This window comes from Cebus imitator, unplaced genomic scaffold, assembly GCF_001604975.1.
Source record: "Cebus imitator isolate Cc_AM_T3 unplaced genomic scaffold, Cebus_imitator-1.0 Scaffold189, whole genome shotgun sequence".
Lineage (NCBI taxonomy): Eukaryota > Metazoa > Chordata > Mammalia > Primates > Cebidae > Cebus > Cebus imitator.
In genome coordinates this window covers 733,351-754,170 of record NW_016107504.1, presented here as the reverse complement: position 1 = coordinate 754,170, position 20,820 = coordinate 733,351, and the positions used below count along the sequence as shown (strand labels likewise).

The 20,820-nt window shown below is 35.5% G+C and overlaps 1 protein-coding gene across 2 annotated transcripts in view; it reads left to right on the top strand.

Moving 5' to 3' along the window:
* Positions 1 to 17,311, top strand: part of RBM41 (RNA binding motif protein 41) — a 51,209-nt gene extending 33,898 nt beyond the window's left edge. For both annotated transcript variants that reach the window (XM_017546447.2, XM_017546446.2), the window contains 2 exons: positions 10,066 to 10,213; positions 11,781 to 17,311. In XM_017546447.2, coding sequence (XP_017401936.1) covers positions 10,066 to 10,213; positions 11,781 to 11,947 — 315 coding nt within the window. In that variant the 3' untranslated portion in view covers positions 11,948 to 17,311. The remainder of the gene's footprint in view (positions 1 to 10,065; positions 10,214 to 11,780) is intronic.
* The last annotated feature ends 3,509 nt before the right edge of the window (positions 17,312 to 20,820 follow it).

Here is a 20,820-nt window from a genome sequence, read left to right as displayed (position 1 = left end):
TTGTAATATTGTTTGTGAGAAACATTCATGTTCATTAGGAGTATTGGTAAAACATGGTATGTTTATAAACTAGAATACTATACAGTAGAGAAAATGAATAAAATAGAATTATAGGTATCAATGTGGATGAAACTCACAAACATAATTTTGAATACAAATAACTAGTTGCAGATTTCTAGTTTCAGCTTCAACATGTGAAGTCCTTAGAAGTCATCACTCCTGTCTTACAATAAGAAAAACAGCTGAACAAACTGAAAATCAATGACTTTTCTTAGACCCAGCAGAAAATTGAAGTCACAGGACAAACTGCAACCCTGAAATCTGGAGAAACAGACAGTTACACAAAATCACATCCTAGATTTGCTTATCAGGAGCAAAAGGCACTGGTGCCATAAACTGGTAGAAACACTTAGGTGGTAACTGACAAATTGCTAGAGGTAGAGTGTAGACTAGTGTGGGAATGACAAAACTCCTGAGGGGCCATAGTCTTAGAGGATTTTTTTACTTCCAGAAACCCCACAAGGTTCAAGGTAAAGAGCTAAGAAAAAAAAATCTCTTGTTTCTGGCATGAAGAGAGGAAACACAATCATTTTTAAGTGTATCCAGAACTTTCTACCTAGCAAAGGGCTATCCCACAAAGAAAACTTTACCAAAGCCTTATCCAACTCCAGGCTCTTCTGGCTTTCCTGTCTCATCTAAGAGAGAGAGAAAAAAAGCTGTGAAATGCTTGTGAAGGTTACAGGCTGGAGACATAGGCACACTAAAAGATTGAGACTTCATCATACGAATGAAGAATGCTTCACTTTTCACACCTTGCTACCACATCAACAGGGCTTCAGTATAATAACCATGGATTATAGCTGAAAGACCTGCAAGGGTCGGACTCTATTTAAGGAGATTTGTTTGTTTGTTTTTTGTAAGCACAAAGGAAACAAGGGAGACAAAAAGACAGTAGAAGAAATGAAAACTTCTGATACCTACAGCTACAGCAAACATTAAGCACAGCCCAACTCCTGGCCAGATTAACATAAAACCTCATGCTAACAGCCTCTTTGGCTCAGTTCCTATTACTTGATAGATCATGTCCAGTTTAAAACAAAAAAAAATTATAATGTATGCTAAACAAACAAAAACAAAGTCTGGGGAGACAAAACAAGCATGAGAACCAAATTCAGTTATGACACAGGTTTTGGAATTATCAGATGTGGAATTTAAAATAACCACGATTAATATACTAAGTAGGCTATGAATGAAAGTAGATAACATGCAAGACTGGATGGCTAATGTAAACAGAGAGAAGCTCTAAGAAAGAATCAAAAGGAGTTGCTAGAAATCAACAACACTGTAACAAATAAAGAATGCCTTTGACAGGCTCATCAGTCAGTTGGAAACAGCCAAGGAAGGAATCAGTAAAGACTGAAAAAAAAGGAACAGAATATCCAAGAACTATGGGACAATTTCAGAGTATAACATACATGTTATTGGAATACCAAAAGGAGAAAAAGAAGGAGAAGAAATATTTGAAGTAATAATGGCTGAGAATTTTCCAAACTTAATAGCAGATAACCACAGATCTGGGAAGCTCCAAGAACACCAAGCAGGATAAATACCAAATACTCATAAATACCAAAACTACACCTAAGCATATCATGTTCAAACTACCGAAAAACAAAAGATTTTAAAAACAGCTAGAGAAAAGAAACACTTTACCTATATAGAAACAAAGATAAGAATTACATCAGAAGTTCTCATCAGAACTGTGCGAGCAAGAGAGTAGAGTGAAATATTTGTGTCAAAAACTATCATTCTCAGCAAACTGACACAACAGAAAATCAAATACTGCATGTTCTCACTCATAGGCGGGTGTCGAACAATGAGAACACATGGCAACAGGGAGGGGAGCATCATACACTGTCTGTTGGGGGGCGCCAAGGTAGGGACAGTGGGAAGGTGGGGAGGTCGGGGAGGGATAACATGAGGAGAAATGCCAGATGTAGGTGACGGGGGGATGGAGGCAGAAAACCACATTGCCATGTGTGTACCTATGCAACAATCCTGCATGATCTGCACATGTACCCCAGAACCTAAAGTACAATTAAAAAAAAAAGAAAAGAAAACACCTACCTAGGATTATTTATCCAGGAAGAAAAAAATGATCCTTCAAAAGTGAAGGAAAAATAATGAAGACTTTCTCAGACGAACAAAAGTGAGGGAATATTTCACCAGTAAACCCCACCTTGTAGGAAGAAAATGCTTTCGAAAAAAGTTCTCCAGAGATAAGCAAAATTATATAGGTCAGAAACTCAGATCTACATAAAGAAAGGAAGAGCATAGAAGAATGCATTAAGGTAAAATAAAATCTTTTATTTTCTCATTTTAAAACGATCTAAAATACAACTTTTTAAAGTAATAGGAATGTGTTAGATAATTATAGCAGATGGATAAGTGAAATGAGTAACAGCATTATAAGGGATTGGTTGCAAGAATTAGTATATATATACAAATCTGTCTCTGTTATAAGGTATTTGCACTATCAAGGAAGTAGTATAGTTTTATTTGAGAGTAGATTTAGATCAGTTGTAAATGTGTATTGCAAACTCTAAGGCAATTACTAAAAACATTATAAAACGAAGTACAATTGATAGGGATAAGAGAAGGGTGAAAATTGAAGCATATAAAATAATATTCATTTTTTACAGTCTTTTTTCAGAAAAAAAAAAAAAAGCAGAGGGAACACTTCTTAACTCATGTTATGAGACCAACCTTAGCTTAGTACCAAAACCAGATAAAGACAGTACAATGAAAACAAAAAATGATAAAGAATATCTACAACACCCACAGCTAACATCATACTTAATAGAAACTAGATGCTTTCTACTTTGATCAAAAATAGGCAAAAATGTCCCCTTTCCCCACTGCTTTTCAACACTGTACTAGAAGTACTAGCTACAGCAATAAAACAAGTAAAGGAAATTAGAAGTATACAGATTGGGAAGGAAAAAAAATACAGCTTTCTTTGTTCACAAGTAACATGTATGTCTGTGTAGAGAATCCCAAAGAACTGGCCAAAAAAACAAACTAACAAACAACTCTTGGAACTAGATTAGTATAGCTTGGAGGATACAAGATTAATTCACAAAAGTCAATTGCTTTCCTCTATACCAGAAATGAACAATTGGGATTTGAAATTAAAAACAGCACTTTTTACAATAGCACCAAAAAGGAATGAAATACTTAGGTATAAATTTACCAATGTACAAGTTCTATATGCACAAAAGTATAAAACTGATGAAAAATTAAGGAAGATCTAAATAAACAGACATTTTGTGTTCTTGGATTGAAAGACTTACATTGTTAAGATATCAGTCTTCTCAAATTGATTTGTAGATTCCACACAATCCCAATAAAATCCCAGTACACTATTTTGTGGATATTTAGGAACTGATTCTAAGTTTATATGAAAAGACAAAAGACCCAGAACATGTAACACACTTCCTGAAGAAGAACAAATTTGGAGGACTGGCACTACCCAACTTCAAGAGTTACTATAATCAAGTAGCATGGCATGGTGTTGATGGGGGAAAAAAACACATGGATCAATGGAGCAGAATAGAGACCTAAGGATTAGACCCACATAAATATAGTAAATTGATATTTGACAAGGGATCAAAGACAGTTTAGTGGAGAAAGAATACTCTTTTCAACAAATGGTGCTAGAACAACTGAATATCCACATGCAAAAAAAATGAATCTAGATATAAACCTTACATCCTTCATAAAAATTAACTCAAAATGGATCATAGACCTAAACATAAAACACAATACTATAAAACTTCTAGAAGAAAAAAGATTAATGTGTTTAATGATGTATTTATCAGGTATATCACCAAAAGTACAGTTTATGTAAGGAACAATTGATAAGTCAGATTTTATTAAAATTTTAAACTTCTGCTATATGAAAGGCATTTTAAGAGAATCAAAAGAGAAGCCACAGACTAGAAAAATATTTGCAAAATGCATATCTAATAAAAGACTTGCATTCAAAGTATGCAAAGAATTACCAAAACTCAACAATATTAATACAACTCAATTTAAAAATGGGTAAAAACTAAGAACAGACACCTCACCAAAGAACATATATACATGGCAAGTAAGCATGCAGAAAGAAGCTCATCTTTGTCATCAGAGTTGAAAAATATGAAATGCCACTACACACCTACTAGAAATGGCTAAAGTCCACCATAAAACTGACAATACCAAATCCTATTAAGGATGCAGATCAACAGGAACTTTTTAAGAAATTATAGATGCAGAAGATAAACGTGCAGTTTGTTTAGTTTTTTGGGGATGGAGTCTCACTCTCTGTCACTCATGCTGGAGTGCAGTGGTGTGATCTCAGCTCACTGCAACCTCCACCTCCCGGGTTCAAGCAATTCTCCTGCCTCAGCTTCCCAAGTAGCTGGGACTACAGGTGCAAGCCACCATGCCCGGCTAATTCTCTACTTTTAGTAGAGATGGAGTTTCGCCATGTTGGCCAGGCTGGTCTTGATCTCCTGACCTCAAGTGATTTGCCTGCCTTGGCATCCCAAAGTGCTGGGATTACAGGCATGAGCTACTGTGCCTGGCTGCAGTTTTTTTTATATGGATATATTTCATAGTAATGAAGGCTGGGACTCATTCATTGCTGGTGGAACTACAACCTTTTTGAAAGACAGGTTGGCAACTGCTTACAAAGCTGAACATTGTTTTACCAACAGTCCAACTACTACACTCCTACTTACTGATTTGAAAAGCCAGTGTTCAACAAAAACTGTCATGTGAATGTTCATAGTAACTTTATTCGTATTGCCAAAAACTGGAAGCAGTCAAGATGTCTTCCAATAAGTTAATGGAGACATTCACCTGTGGCAGATCTATACAATGGAGTATCATTCAGCAATAAAAAGAAATGCACTGTCAAGCCACAAAAAGACATAGAAGAACTTTAGATACATATTAATAGCTGAAAGAAGCTAGTATGGAAAGACTACATATTGTATGATTTCATTATATGACATTCTGGAAGAGGGAAAACGTAGACAGATACTAAATGCCTGCCAAAGGTTTGAGGGGAATGGAGAAGGGAGGAGTAGATGAAAACAGGGAATTTTTAGACCAAATTATTCTGTAGAATACTGTAATTGTAGAGGCAAGACATCCATTTGTCAAAACCCGTTAAACTACATAGCACAAAGAATGACACTTAATGTATACAAATGTTAAAAACTCATTTAGGAGGTTGAGGGACCCTAGGAAAGAATGCAGACAGTGAGAAGAGAATCTAACTGTATTACAAATATATAAAGCAACCTCATTGAAAGGATTGGGGAAAAGATGCTGGACTAAGCATCTTTGGAAATAATGTGGAGTCTGAAAGACTAAAAGCAAATGGAACTTCACATAAGCACGGTAGCCTTGTTGATAAGGTTATGTCCCATGGGGGGTACTGGTTACTTGGGGAGTAACAATTCTGATACTGTTATACATGCATAATGGAATGGAACAATTAAGTAAATGGATGGCAGATGGTGAGAGCCAGGTTTCTCACTATTGGAATCACAGATAAGTAAAGGGAGGAAGCTGGAATGATCCATGTGATAATGGTTTACAGTTGGAGACATCAGGATGAACTCATGTTTAACTTAATATAGATACAAGTGGTTACATATAGAAATATTTATATGTGTTTTTGTATATATGGATTAGTATAAACACATATTTTTTGTTCTGTGAGCTGAAAGGACCCAAATGAAAGGACACCCCAGTAGCAGTGAGCTTGCTCAGTATCCATATCTTGGTTTCTAATACGATTCTCTAATAAAATGAACTAGGGCTCCTTAGAGAAATGGCTGCTTCTAATATTGGGGTGGGAAATATACAAGATAAGCCTTGCACATCTTGTAGTGCCAGAAAGTAAGGAAATGCTAATGAAAGAGCTTCCAATGACTGAAGCTGGAAGAATTTGTGCAACAAACTAAAATAATGTTGGATAATCCGATGTATCTTTTTCTCATGTTGTATTCTTGGCATACTTGTGGAAGATCAGTTGACTGTAGCTTCATGGGTTTATTTCTAGGCTCTCAAATTGGTTCCATTGACCTATTTGTCCAGTTTTTATGCCAATACCATACTGTTTTGATTACTGTAGCTTTGTAATCAAATATTGTGAAATAAGGAAGTGTGTGGCCTCTAGCCTTGTTCTTTCCCAAGATTGTTGTGGTTATTTGGTGTCATCTGCGGTTCTATATGAAATTGGGGATTGTTTTTTTCTATTTGTGTAAAAATTGCCATTGGGACTTTGATAGAGATTGCATTGAATCTGTAGACTGCTTTGGATAGTATGGATATATTAATCCTAAGTCTTCTAATCCATGAACACAGGGTATATTTTCATTTATTTGTGTTTTTTAAAATTTATTTCAGCAACATTTGTAATAATTTTCAGAGTACAAGTCTTTCACCTCCTTGGTTAAGTCCTCTGTTCAGTATTTGATTCTTTTCAATACTGTTGTAAATGGGATAACTTTCTTAATTTTCTCTTCATATTGTTCATTAGTAGTGTATAGAAACCACAACTGATTTTTCTCTTTATATCCTCTTCACTTTCTTTCACCAATGTTTTGTAGTTTTTCTTGTAGAGGCCTTTCACCTCCTTGATTGAATTTATTTCTAGGTATTTTATTTTGCTTTTTGTAGCTATTATAAATATTGCCTTCTTGATTTCTTTTTCAGCTAGTTCGCAGTTCATGTATAGAAATGCCACTGATTTTTGTATGTTGATTTTGTATTCTGCAACTGTACGGAATTTGTGTATCTGTTCTAAGAGCTTTTTGGTAGAGTTTCTTAGGTTTTTTGTTTTGTTTTGTTTTTCTGTATATAAGATCATGTTGTCTACAAACAGGGATATTTTGACTTCTTCCTTTGTGCTTTGGATGCCTTTTATGTCTTTCCTTTATCTAATTGTTCTGGCTAGGACTTCCACTACTGTGTTGAATAAGAGTAGTGAGAGTAGAGTGAGCATTGTTGTCTTTTGCCAGTTCTTAGAGGAAAAGCTTTCAGCTTTTCTCTGTTTAGTATGATGTCTAATCTTTTGTTGTTGTTGAGTCTTTAGTGTTTTCTACATGTATGATCATTTCAACTGTGAACAGAGATAATTTTACTTCTTTCTTTCTGATTTGGATGCATTTTACTTCTGTTTCTTGCCTATTTGCTCTGGCGAGAACTTCCAGTACTATGCTGAATAGAAGTGGTGAGAGTAGGCATCCATGCCTTGTTCCTGATCTTGGAGGAAAGGCTTTTAGTTTTTTAATACTGAATATTGTGTTAGCTGTGGACTTTACATATATGGCCTTTATTATGTTGAGGTAATTTCATTTTATTAGTAGTTGAGTGTCTTCATCATGAAACAGTGTTGAATTTTATCAAATACTTTGCATCTATTGAGATGATCATATAATTTTTTATCTTTTTTTCTATTAATATGTGATATTGATCAATTTTTGTATATTGATTCATCCTTGCATCCCAGAGATAAATCCCCCTTGGTCATGTTGTATAATCTTCTTAATGTGCTATTGAATTTGGTTTGGTAATATTTTGTTGAGGATTTTTACATGTGTTTATTAAGGATATTGGTCTGTATTTTTCTTATAATGTTTTTGTCTGGGTTGGTTTCAGGGTAATCCTGGCCTCATAGAATAGCTAGCATGTAGTTGGATCTTGTTTATCCATTCAGGTACTCTGTTTTTGGGGAGTTTATTAATATTTAATGTAACTATTGCTAGCAAAGGATTTACTATTAACATTTGTTCATTTTTTTCTGTCTCTCTTTTAGGTCTTTTGTCTCTCTGTCAGCTGTCTTCCTTTATGGTTCATTGGGTTTTTTGGTAGTGACGTACTTTCATATATTTCTCATTTTCCTCTGTATATCTCTTATAGGTATAGGGCATGGTAAAGCAATCTGTTTGAAGCTGATAACATCTTAAGTTCAGTCACATATAAGAGCTCATTTTACTTCTCTTGATTTGTTTGTTTTGTTTTTTTTTGTTTTGTTTTGTTTTGAGAAAGGGTCTCACTCTGTTGCCCAGGCTTAAGTGTGGTGGTGTGGTGTGATCGTAATTCACTACAGCCTCAAACTCCTGAGCTCCAGTAATCCTCCTGCCTCAGCCTCCCAAATAGCTGAGACTTGTAAAGTTGGCCAGTTGTGGTGGCACGTGCTACTTGCTTACAAGTAGCACATGCCACCCTGTCTCTTTTGTAGAGACAGGGTCTCTCTGTGTTGCCCAAACTGATCTCAAACTCCTGGACTCAAGCGATCCTTCCACCTCAGCCTCCCAAAGCACTGGGATTACAGGGGTGAGCCACCGCATCTACCGTCCCATGCCTAATAGGTGGAATAATTTATCTTATTTTTCTGGGGATATTAGTTATGGTTTGTTGAAGTTTTTTCCTCCTATTTCTTTTCTTTTCTGTATGTTTGTTGTGTTCTCTCTTTAACATTAGAGGATTTCCTAAGTTGCCTGATAATCCATGCCCAACTTTATAGGTAGGGACCAAAAAGCAGATTGGAATCTCTAAGCACACAAGTGGCACTTGTTAACTTTGAGCTTCACTTTAAAGTGGTCTGGCTGGGCCATTTGTTGGAGAAATTCCTCATCCCAAGTCAGTATTTGTATATCTTTCCTCCTAGGACTTACCAGTTTTCCCAGAGAATACTGTTCCAAACTCTTTGTTATGAGGGTACTACCAGCATTCTAGGAGCCAAATGGCAAGGTCTCGGAGCACCTCAACATTTAGTATGCATTCTTTCTCTTAGTCTCCTTGTTTTCAGAAACAATATTCAGATCTTCAACTATGTATGGCATTCCTTGTCTTCTGACGATAAGCCTCAAGTATTCTACCAAGATTGGCAAGTTTTCTTTTACCCCATAGTATATTGTGAGGGAGGGTATTTAAAGATCAAATTGGCTTTTAGACAGCCTTCAACCCAGCTGCCTTATTTTAACCCCATCCTTTCACATTTATTTCTGAAGGTAAGTGAAACAGTCAGTTCAGGAACTATTTCAGGATTCTTAAGTGGTGACAGGTGGGTTCTTATCTTTCTGCACTACCAGCTTAAAATTCAGCTTTCTTCAGTGTGCTGAGTTGGTTCCTGCTCATCCAGTTTTTCATCTTCCAGACTATTGCTGTTATCTCCTTTTCTTGTCCCTCCTGACCTTATTGGTTTGTGTTTTTTGTTTTTTTAAGTTCCCATAGTAGCCGGGCGCGGTGGCTCAAGCCTGTAATCCCAGCACTTTGGGAGGCCGAGGCGGGTGGATCACGAGGTCAAGAGATCGAGACCATCCTGGTCAACATGGTGAAACCCCGTCTCTAAGAAAAATACAAAAATTAACTGGGCATAGTGTTGGGCGCCTATAATCCCAGCTACTCGGGAGGCTGAGGCAGAGAATTGCTTGAACCTGGGAGGCAGAGGTTGCAGTGAGCCGAGATCATGTCACTGCACTCCAGCCTGGCTGGTAGAGTGAGACTCTTTCTGAAAAAACAAACAACAAAAAAAAGGTTCCCATAGTTTTAGAGAGTTTTCTGGGTGGAATGAAATTAAATGAATGTGTTCAATCTACCGTTTTTATGTGAAACTAATTCTAAGGATAATGAAAGAGTTGCCTTATGGCTGGGAGCGGTGGCCCACGCGTATAATCCCAGCAGTTTGGGTGGCCAAAGTGGTTGGATCACCTGGGGTTGGGAGTTCGAGACCAGCCTGGCCAACATGGTAAAACCCCATCTGTACTAAAAATACAAAAATTAGCCAGGTGTGGTGGTACATGACTGTAATCCCAGCTATTTGGGAGGCTGAGGCATGAGAATCACTTGAACCCAGGAGGCGGAGGTTGCAATGAGCCGAGATTACACCACTGCACTCCAGCCTGGGTGACAGAGTGAAACTGTCTCAAAAAAACAAAAAGAAGAAGAAAAGAGTTGCCTTACCTCCTTTATATGATATTTTGGTTGATCCTCAATTTATTTTAGGTGTTATACCTGAAGAATCTTAGCCCTCGGGTGACTGAAAGAGATCTTGTGTCATTGTTCGCTCGGTTCCAGGAGAAAAAAGGACCTCCAATTCAATTCCGAATGATGACTGGACGAATGAGGGGCCAGGCTTTCATCACCTTTCCCAGTAAGTAATTTCATCCAGATGATTACTCAGTTGCCCCTCAGTTCACTAGAGACTACCTATAACCTCTCTAATTTAGATATAGTCCTTTGATTTCTCCACAGCATGTGAGAACTAGAGAAGGAACAGAAATATGTTTTCAGTGTTTCTTTCTGTGTTTCCTCTCCTCCATTGACAATGCATGACCACATTACCCCAGCGTCCTCAATTTTTCCCAGTCTTGATACTTCTTTCTTACCCTACCAAAATCTATACTCCCTTCACTGACGATAGGATTTCTATTCCAAGTTATAAATAGATTACTCATTAATTAATGTATTAGTATTCTGATCAGAACACATGTACTTGCCTTATGCCCTGTTCCTTTAGGACTCAGTGAGTGCAAGCTAATGTACTAATTTAATACTAATTCATAATTAGTAGATGATGATAGTCTTCTAAATATTATTTGCATATTAATGCATGGCTTCTAGTCCAAAGGGAAGAATAATATAAGAATTTAGCTTCTGTGACAGACCAGATAATATGTTGTTTTGTGGGGAGGCTTTGTAGGATCTGTACCATTCATTGTCCCTAAAGTATTGTCATTTCTAAATAGCCTATTAATCTATGTGTAGGCAAGTGATTTTGCACATGAGTACTGCTAAGACCCCCTCCATTGTCTTCATACAGTCTTGTACCATCTTTCCTATCATACTAAAGATTTTTAAATCCTCTATATCAGTAGTTTTCAGTTTTTTCAAGGATAAGAACCCCTTTTGAATTTAAAAAACAGTTTATGGGTACTCCACATGATATGATGTATTAATTGAAAAAATACTTAATAAAAAGGCTTTATAAAGCAAGGACTTTAAAATGTGTAGCTATTTCACTAATCTTAAAAGCTATACACTTTAAAAAATTTGTAGTATATATTTGTTTCATATATATATGAAACAAAATTGGTTTAGTCTATTTGTCTACTTATGATACCACAAACTCTTGGCCATAAATCACCCCTTCCTTATTTCTTACATCCAGGCTCTTAGACCCATAAGTCGAATACTCCCGGCATATAGTATATATTCTCACATTTCAACCCATATACCTGCAAGGCTTCTTAAACTTATTTATCCCAGTAAGGTGGCCCAGAACCACTCTCCAGCTGAAAAACATAAAGTGGCAAGGTGCCCTTAATAACATGATAACTTATTTTATTTGTGTTACTCATTTTGAAAATAATTTGGTTCTCACAGTACCTATAATCAGTTACCTAAGATAGAGGCTTGTGTATAATTACTAATAGCTTAGAATTCTTTAGCACATTGCCTGTATCCTTGTTTCTCTACTTATTTCTTTGAATTAGGAGACACCCTCAGACACTCATTTTGAGTTTTTATTATTATTTTTAGCCATTAGTTTCTTTGCTGAATAATGCAAATGGGAGATTATAGAAAAAATGATAAAATCAAATAATTATATGGCCTTATAGCTTACATTTAACTCCAAGGCAAAATAACCAATACTAGACCCGGAATAGAATTGAATTATTAAGTCCTATGTAAATTGATATTTATTCTTTCTCTTTTAGATGAGGAGATAGCATGGCAAGCATTGCATCTAGTAAATGGATATAAACTACGTGGGAAAATACTGGTGATAGAGTTTGGAAAGAACAAAAAGCAACGGTCAAACCTCCAAGCTACTTCTCTCGTATCATGTGCTACAGGTAGCACTACAGAAATAAGTGGTAGCTAGAATAGATATAGATTGTGGGTCTTGGATGGTCTTTCTTGTGTTGGAATCTTGGATCTAGGATTTATGTATAGACATCAGCTTGTTTGGAGTTGAAGAGGAAAAACTAACTGAGGGAGGGGAAAAAAGTAATTCAGGAAACCCCTTTCAACTTTTGGAAAGAACTAGTAGAAAACATTTTCTATTATATAATCGACAACTATATGGGACAGATGATATGCTGAGTATTAACGGTAGAGTGCTAAGAGTATTATTTTCTCAGGATAATTACAAGGAATTATTCCTAAGGATTTTTAAAAATCTTTATAATTTTTCTGGGGTCCTCAATATTTGTCCCTAGGGATAACATTCTTTCTTAGACTGCTTCCTATATACAGAAATAAAAAACTAATTGAATGTTGAAATATTTCTTTACTAGAGCCCATTTGTCCATATTTCATCCACCTAGTAAATAAAAGAGCAGGACCCCAGGCCTAAGCATCAACAAATGCTATTAAGTCAGAACTCTCATCAGTAATAGTAGGTAGTTTCATAAGTCAGTTGACATATTTAATGAATGCTTCCTCCACAAGTTACCAGTCTTCAAAAAGCTATATATTTTTCTAGTGAAATCTTTTAGATCAAAATGTTGGTGTTCTCATAGCCATTTAAGCTAGCAACCATTGAGTAATCATTGAATTCAAAGCAATAAACATTGATTAAGTGTCTAATATATGTTAAATATTAGGCATATGAATTTTAGAAGAGGAACATACTAGCAAAGAATACCAAAGGGAAGTGGGAAGAAAGAGTTCTCTAGATAGAGGATGCCAGTCACAAATCCCCCAGTTGTTTTTTATGGTTTCTGGAAAATAAAAAGACAATATATATAGAGGAAGTAGTACAAACTGGAGTCAGACCTGTACAGCCACTCTTAACATTCAGTGACCTTGGCAAGTCACTTAATTTGAGCCTCGCTTTCTTCATCTATAAAGTGAGGATAGTAATGCTACTTACCTCATTGGGTTGTGAAGATGAACTGAGATATTATCCAGGCTGAAGAACAGAAAGAAAAAAAATGAATAAAATTGAACAAGAGTATAGAACCTGTGTGACACCATTAAGCATTCCTACATATTTGTAATGGGAGTACAGGAAAAAAGGAAGAGAAAAGAAGGAGCAGAAAAATATTCTAAGGATTAATGGCTATAAATACCCCCAATTTGATGAGAGACATTAACCTATACATCCCAGAAGAAAAAAGAAATTACAAACAGATACATCATAAGAAAAATGCGAAAACCCAAAAATAAAATCTTGACAGCAATACGAGAAAAATGAGCCATCACTTACCAAGGAACTCAAATAAAATTAACAGTTGACTTCTCCTCAGAAACAGTGGCAGTGGCAGTGGAATAACACATTCAAAGCGTTCAAAGAAAATAACTGTCAACCAATAATCCTATATACATTAAAATTATTTTTCAAAAATGAAGGTGAAATAAAACATCTCACATAATCAAAAACTAAGAGAGTTTGTTGCTGGCAGACTTGACTTACTGGAAATACAAAAGGAAGTTCTTCGGGCTGAAAGCAAGTGACCTCAGACAGCAATCTGAATCTACGCACATGCAGCAAAAGAGCACAGGCAAAAATAATTATGTAATTATCAGAAACAATCTATGCATTTTTTTTCTCTTAACTAATGTAAAAAGCAATTGTATAAAACAATATGTATATAGTTGCATTGTTTGGCCTATAACATATAAAATATATATTTGCGAATAACAGGGCAAAGAAGCTGAGTAGAAGCAAAACTGTGTTGTACTAAAGAGCTGATTCCAGATGGTAACACAAATCGACAGGAACAAATGGAGAGAATGTGAAATAGGAAATAAGTTTAATATAAAAAAAAATCTATAAACATTCTTCTCTCAGCTTGTTTTAAAGATGTAAAATTATATTAAGTAATTATAATAATGTGTGTTAGGTTTATAATGTATAGAAATAACATGTATAACAATAATACCACAAAGAGGGGGTGGGTTTATATAGGAATAGGATTGTTACTTTGGAATTAAGTTAGTATTTATCGGAATCCTGTTAGTTTAGTTAAGATGTGTATGGTAAGCCCTAGAGCAACCACTAAGGTAATATCTTTAAAAAAATAAAAAATATTATTAACGAAATGTAAATATCACACTATGAAATACTCAATGCAAAAGAAGGAATGGAGAAGCAAAAAGCTTGAGGCACATTGAAAACAAACAGTAAAATGGCAGTCGTAAATCTTCGTATATCAAAATAACAGTAAATATGCATGGATTCAGCAATACTATCAAAAGGCAGAGATTGTCAGAGCAAGTCTGATTCTACTTCATGCCATCTATCAGAGACACACTTTAGAAGATAGAAAGAGATTAAAGGTAAAAGGCTGGAAAGCAAATACACCACACAAAGCCATAAGAAAGCTAGAGTGGCTATTCTAATACCAGACAAAATAGACTTAAAAAGAAGTTATTAGAGATAAAGAGTAAAATTTTTATATGATAAAAGGGTCAATCCATCAGCGAGATGTAACAACCATAAATATTTATGCGCCTAACAGCAGATCCCAAAATACATGAAGCAAAAACTGAAAGGAAAGGAGGAAATAGATAAGTCCATAAAAAGAGTTGGAATGTTCAATACCCCTTTTTCAATAATAGAGCACCTAGACAGAAGATAAACTAGGAAATAGAAAACTTGAACAACATTATAAGGCAAATTGACCTAAAAGACATCTGTAGAACTTTCCACCCAACATCAGAATATATATGAAACATCATATGTATAATACATCAACATCAGAATGCATATGAAACATCTCCAAAGTAGGCCATAAGTTTAAGCATAAAACAAGCCTTAATAAATATAAGTGGACTGAAATCGTGCAAAACATGTTCTCTGACCACATGGGATGAAGTTAGAAAACAATAACAGAAAGTTGGGAAACTCACAAATATGTGGAAATCAGACACACTTGTAAGTGAGTGGCTGCATGCAGTAGCTCATGCCTGGAATCTCAGCACTTTGCCAGGCTGAAGTGGGAGGATCCCTTGGATCCCTTCAGGCCAGGAATTGAGGACCAGCCTGGGCAACACAGCAAGACCCTGTTTCTATAAAACAAAAGAACAACAACAAAAAAAATGACCAATGCATCAAAGAAAAAAATCATAAAGGAAATTACAAAATTCTTTGAGATGAATGATAATGAAGACACAACAAACCGAAACTTGCAGCTTAAGCGATGTTTGCAGTGTAATTTATAGTTATAAATGCCTATACTTAAGAAGAAAGATCATAACACTAATCTCACTTTACACCTTAAGACCCTGGAAAAAGAAGAGCAAACTAAACCTAGAGCCAGGAGAAAGAAGGAAATACAAAAGATTAGATGAGAACAAGTGAAATAGAGTAAAAAAAAAGTAGAGAAAAATCAGTGAAACCTAAAGTTGATTCTGTGAAAAGATCAATAAAACTGACACACCTTCTGCTAGATTGACCAGGAAAAAAGGAGAATCAAATTACTAAAATCAGAAATAAAGGAGGGAACGTTTCTACTGACCTTGTAGAAATAAAAAAGATTTTGAAAGCATATTATGAATAATTTTATGTCAATAAATTATCCTAGATGAGGTGAACAAATTCCTAGGAAGATACAAACTACCGAAACCAATATGGAAATAGAAAATTTGAATAAACCCGTATCAAGTAAATAGGTTAAATGAGTATTTTAAAAGATACCCATAAAGAAGACCCCAGGCTCAAATGGCTTCTTAAATGAATTCTGAAAAAGTTTTCATGAAAAATAATACAAGTTCTTCACAAACTCTCAAAAAGTAGAAGAGCAGGGAACACTTCTGACACATACTACAACATGGAAGAACTCAGAATATGCCCAGTGCAAGAAGACAGTCACAAAAGACTACATGTTATATGATACTATTTCTATGAAGTATCCAGAATTGGCAAATATATAGAGATAGAAAGTGGATTAGTGGTTGCTTAGGGCTGACACAGAGCTTGGGGGAATGGGAAGGGCTGGGGGTAATAGCTGAAGTGTATGAAGTTTCTTTAGAGGTTGATGAAAATGTTCTAAAATTGATTGTGGTGATTTCACAACTCTGAATATACTAAAAACCAGGAATTGTGCAATTTAAATGGGTGAATTGTGTGGTGTATTAATTATATCTCAATAAAACTCTCAAAAGTAGGGATGTCCATTGGTAGGAAAATGGGTAAATGACTTACGACACATCTATTTAGTACAATACTATGCAGCTATTAAAATAGTGAAGTGTATCTATGAATATATGATGACCTGTACTCATGTCCAAGGTTGTGTTTTAAGTTAAAAAACAAGATGCAGAAATATATATAGTGTGAATACATTTTTATACAAAAGCATTAATATATGTATAGTATGTATATATAGATATTTCTGAATAAATTTAAGAAAAAGCTGGGAAATAGACATAGAAAGTTGTAAACCTTTGGAAGTGGGATTGAACAGGCTGAAGGAGGACTTTCACTTTGTAAAATTTTTAACGTGATGTGATTCAGGGTGATTTTTACTTTTTTCAGCATTTTTTTAACTAAATTTTTTTTTTTTTAAATTCTGCCAATGGCATGGCTTCCAGAATATTTTTCAGGCCTACTCTGGTGATATTATCTGACTATACTCAGAACAAACTCCTATTTCTTTGATACACTGCTCACTTAGGATTAACACTCCAATTTCAGATATTGTTTAAGTGACAAGGAATAAATTATCCTGGTGTAGCCTCCTGCACATGTTACCCGGGGCATACTTCTAAGCTGGACATTTTTAGAAGGAACTGCTTTCTGTTAGGTAGAAAATCTCACCTCTGCTTTTTACTAGACCTAAAGACCACTGCAATTAAGGAACATAAAAATGAAGGCTATCCTTCAACTGGTGCATAGATAAACTGTAGTATATCCATACAGTGGAATCCTACTCAGCAATAAAAACTAATGAAATATACATGTAGCCACATGGATGAATCTTAAATACATTTTACTAAGTAAAAGAAGCCAAACTCAAAAGGCTACTTACTGTTTGATTCCATCCATATGAGTTTCTCAAAAAGCAAAACAATAGGGATGGAGAAAAAAATTCAATGGATGTCAGGGGTTAAGGTTGGAATGCTCCTTGACTACAAAGTGGTTGCACAAGGAATTTGTTTTAATAATGGAAATTTTCTGTATCTGTATTGTAGTTATATAAGTATGTGCATTTATCAAAACCCATAGGCTTGTACACCAAAAAGAATGAAGTTTACTGTGTGTAATTTTTTTAAATAAATGTTATTTTTATGGAGGAAAAAAAAACTTGGAGAGGCAGCCATTTCCATTAAGTAGTGTTTTTATTCTGTAGTCTTTTGATTACAGTTGGAAACTTAAACCACTTTGCTATTATTCCTTATTTTCTGCCCACAGGTCAGCAGAAATCAGTTAGAAACATCCATAGGCCAGGCACGATAACTCATGCTAGTAATCCCAACACTTTGGGAAGCCAAGGCAGGAGGATCACTTGAGGGTAGGAGTTCAAGAGCAGACGGGGTAACATAGCAAGACTCTGTCTCTAAAAAAAAGAAAAGAAAAACATTCATATACACATATACATATAAGCTCACCATTCAGAAAACTCAAAAGACAAACTGGAAAATATATTTATCCCATACAAGGAGCTAATTTTTTAGTGTACAATGTATATAACTTTTTAGTATACAAAAAAAATCCAGTAAAAAAGTTGGAGAAGGAAATTTGTTGAAAATGTAAATGACCAATAAACTAAGACAAATGCTCAGAGTAGTAATGCAAATTAAGACAGTGGGCTCTCATTTTTAAAAACCTTTTTAGATTTATAGAAAACTTGCAAAAATAATCAGAGCATTCCCATGTATCCTCACTCAGCTTCCCCTAATGCTAACATCTTCACTTAGCTATAGTGCAGTTATCAAAATCAGGAAACTAATATTGATAAAACACTATTAAACTATATGAGACCTTATTTGAGTTTTGCCAGTTGTCCCATTAATGTCCTTTCCTGGTCCAGGATCAAATCCAGGATCCTGTGTTGCATTTTGTTATCTTATTTTGTTCCCATTTGTGACAGTTCTCATTCTGTCTTTGATGACCATGACAATTTTGAAGAGTACTGGTCAGTTATATTGTATAATGTCCCTAATGAAGGTCTGTGTAATGTTTTCTCGTGTTTTGTGTTTTTGGTGAGAATACCACAAAAGTGTTTTTAGCCCCTTTTAGTGCATTATATCAGGACATATATGAGGATAATTTTTAATACTGGTGATGTTAACCTGGATCACTTGGTTAAAGGGGTGTTTGCCGTATTTCTTTACTGTTAAGTTATCGCTTTCCTCTTTATAATTACTAAATATCTTCTGGAAGATACATTGAGACCATTCAAATATTCTGTTTCCCATCATATTTTTGCCCACTACTTTTAGCATTTATCAATTGTTCTTCATAGTAGCAATTGTTACTGTAGTGTTCACCTAGTGGGGATTATCTTAGTCTGTTTGTGCTGCTATAACAAAAAAAAAAAAAAAAAATGGAAGCGGGGTAACTTTTAAAGAACAGATATTTATTTCTCGCAGTTCTGGAAGCTAGGAAGTCCAAGATCAAGGTGCTGACACGTTCAGCGTCTGGTGAAAGCTGTTCTCTCCTTCCAAGATGGCACTTTGTTGCTGTATCCTCCAGAGGGGAAGAACACTGTTTCCTTTTATGACGGAAGGTACAGAATGGTAAAAAGGGCAAATCCTTTCTTATAAGGTAATTGATCCCAATCATGAGGGCTCCACCCTCATGACTTAATCATCTCCTAGAGACCCACCTCTTAATAATACTATCACATTGATCACATTGATGATTAAGTTTCAGCGTATGAATTTGGGGAGGTACATTCAGACAACAGCAGTGGTTTTCTATTTTTTTTTTTTCACTCTTGAAATTCTGTAAGGAAGATGTCCTATCTCCTGCTTATTTTCTCATCTATTTATATCAGCATGGATGTTTATTTTACCCTATGGCTTATAACCTAACACTGTCATCGTTTCATTGCTCAAATTCTTTTACCTTTGGCCATTAGGAGCTCCTTCAGGTTGGCCCCTCTGTTCTTAGACCTATGTCTCCATTTTTTGCCCACTTCCTTGTTTTCTGGCACCACACGATGTTCCAGGCTCATCTTGTTTTTTTCCTACTCTAGCACTGGAATTAATCATTTCTGCATGGATCCCTACTTCATTTTATTGGGAAATGATTTTTAGAAACCAAGATTCTGGGCACTAGATGTTGAGTTGTCATTTTTAGCTTATCAGAATGTCAGATATAAAAATTTATAACACTAAATGTTGCCAAAGGTACAGAAAATAGATACTCTTGTACATTTTGGATGGGAGTATAAATAAGTATAACCTTTGGGGAGGACATTTGACAATATTAAAATTTTAAGTATGTAGATCTAGAAAATCCACTTTTAGATCTCTGTTATATAGAAATACTTATATGTGTTCAAAGAGATAGGCAAAAAAATATTCATTATATTCATTGCATCATTATAATACCAAAAGCCTGGACACAAAAGTTCATCAATAGGGAACTGATTGGTTTAAAATTATGGTACAGCTGTGCAACAAAATATCATGTTGGCAATTAATCAAGAACCTCCTCATTGTTTAATTTAATTTAAAGTTCCAGGATACATATGCAGAACGTGCAGGTTTGTTACATAGGTAAACATGTGCCATGGTGGTTTGCTGCACCTATCCAGCCCATAACCTAGGTATTCAGCCCCACATGCATTAGCTATTTATCCTGATGCTCTCTCCTTCCCCCGTCCCTACAGGCCCCGGTGTGTGTTGTTCCCCTCCCTGTGTCCATGTGTTCTTATTGAGAACTTCATTGTTATGCATTGAATGTGTCCTTTCAAAATTCGTATGTTGAAATCCTAAACCCCAATGTGATAGTATGAGGAATTGGGGCCTTTGAGAGATAATTAAGTCAGAAGGGCAGGTCCTCAGGATGGGGTTAATGCCCTCAAGCAAAAAAATATATATATCATTACTACTTACAAGACATTCTCTAAGATGCCATTGGGGTACTAGGATAAATAATAAATATATGGATCACTCCCTTCAAGAATCTCAGCTTATAGGGGTGGTAAGAAATGTGTTTGTAAGCTGTAACATAGAGTGATGAGTACCTTAAAGAAAGATGCAAACATTATGGGAGTTCACATTCCATCTGGTGAGGGGATCAGAAAAAAAAGAGAGACCCAAAAGTGCTCTCTCTCTGCCATGTGAGGCAGAGAATTCAGCAGTCTACAACCTGGAAGAGGGTCCTCACCAGAACCTGACCATGAGGGTACCCTGATCTCAGATATACTGCCTCCAGATTGTGAAAAAATTTCTGTTTATAAACTACTCAGTCTGTGGTACTTTGTTATAGCAACCTGACATAAGGCCCTTATTCTTTCAGTATAAATCTACTTCCTACTTACATTTGTGCCTACACTGTAGCTTCCTCCACTTACAGAATAGGGTAATGGTCAAGGGCATGCAATCTAATGCCATATTCCCAGGGTATGGCTCTACCATACACTGTCTTTACCATTTACTAGCTCTGTAACCAAATCTGGCTACTATTTGCTACCTGTGTGAACCTGAGTAAGTTAAACTCACTACACCTTCGTTTTTTCATTTTTAAAATGAGAGCAATAATACTATTACCTCACAGAGTGGTTATGAGAATTAATACATGTAAGGTGTTTTGAATAGTGCCTGGTACATAGTAGGAGCTGAGTAAATGTTAGA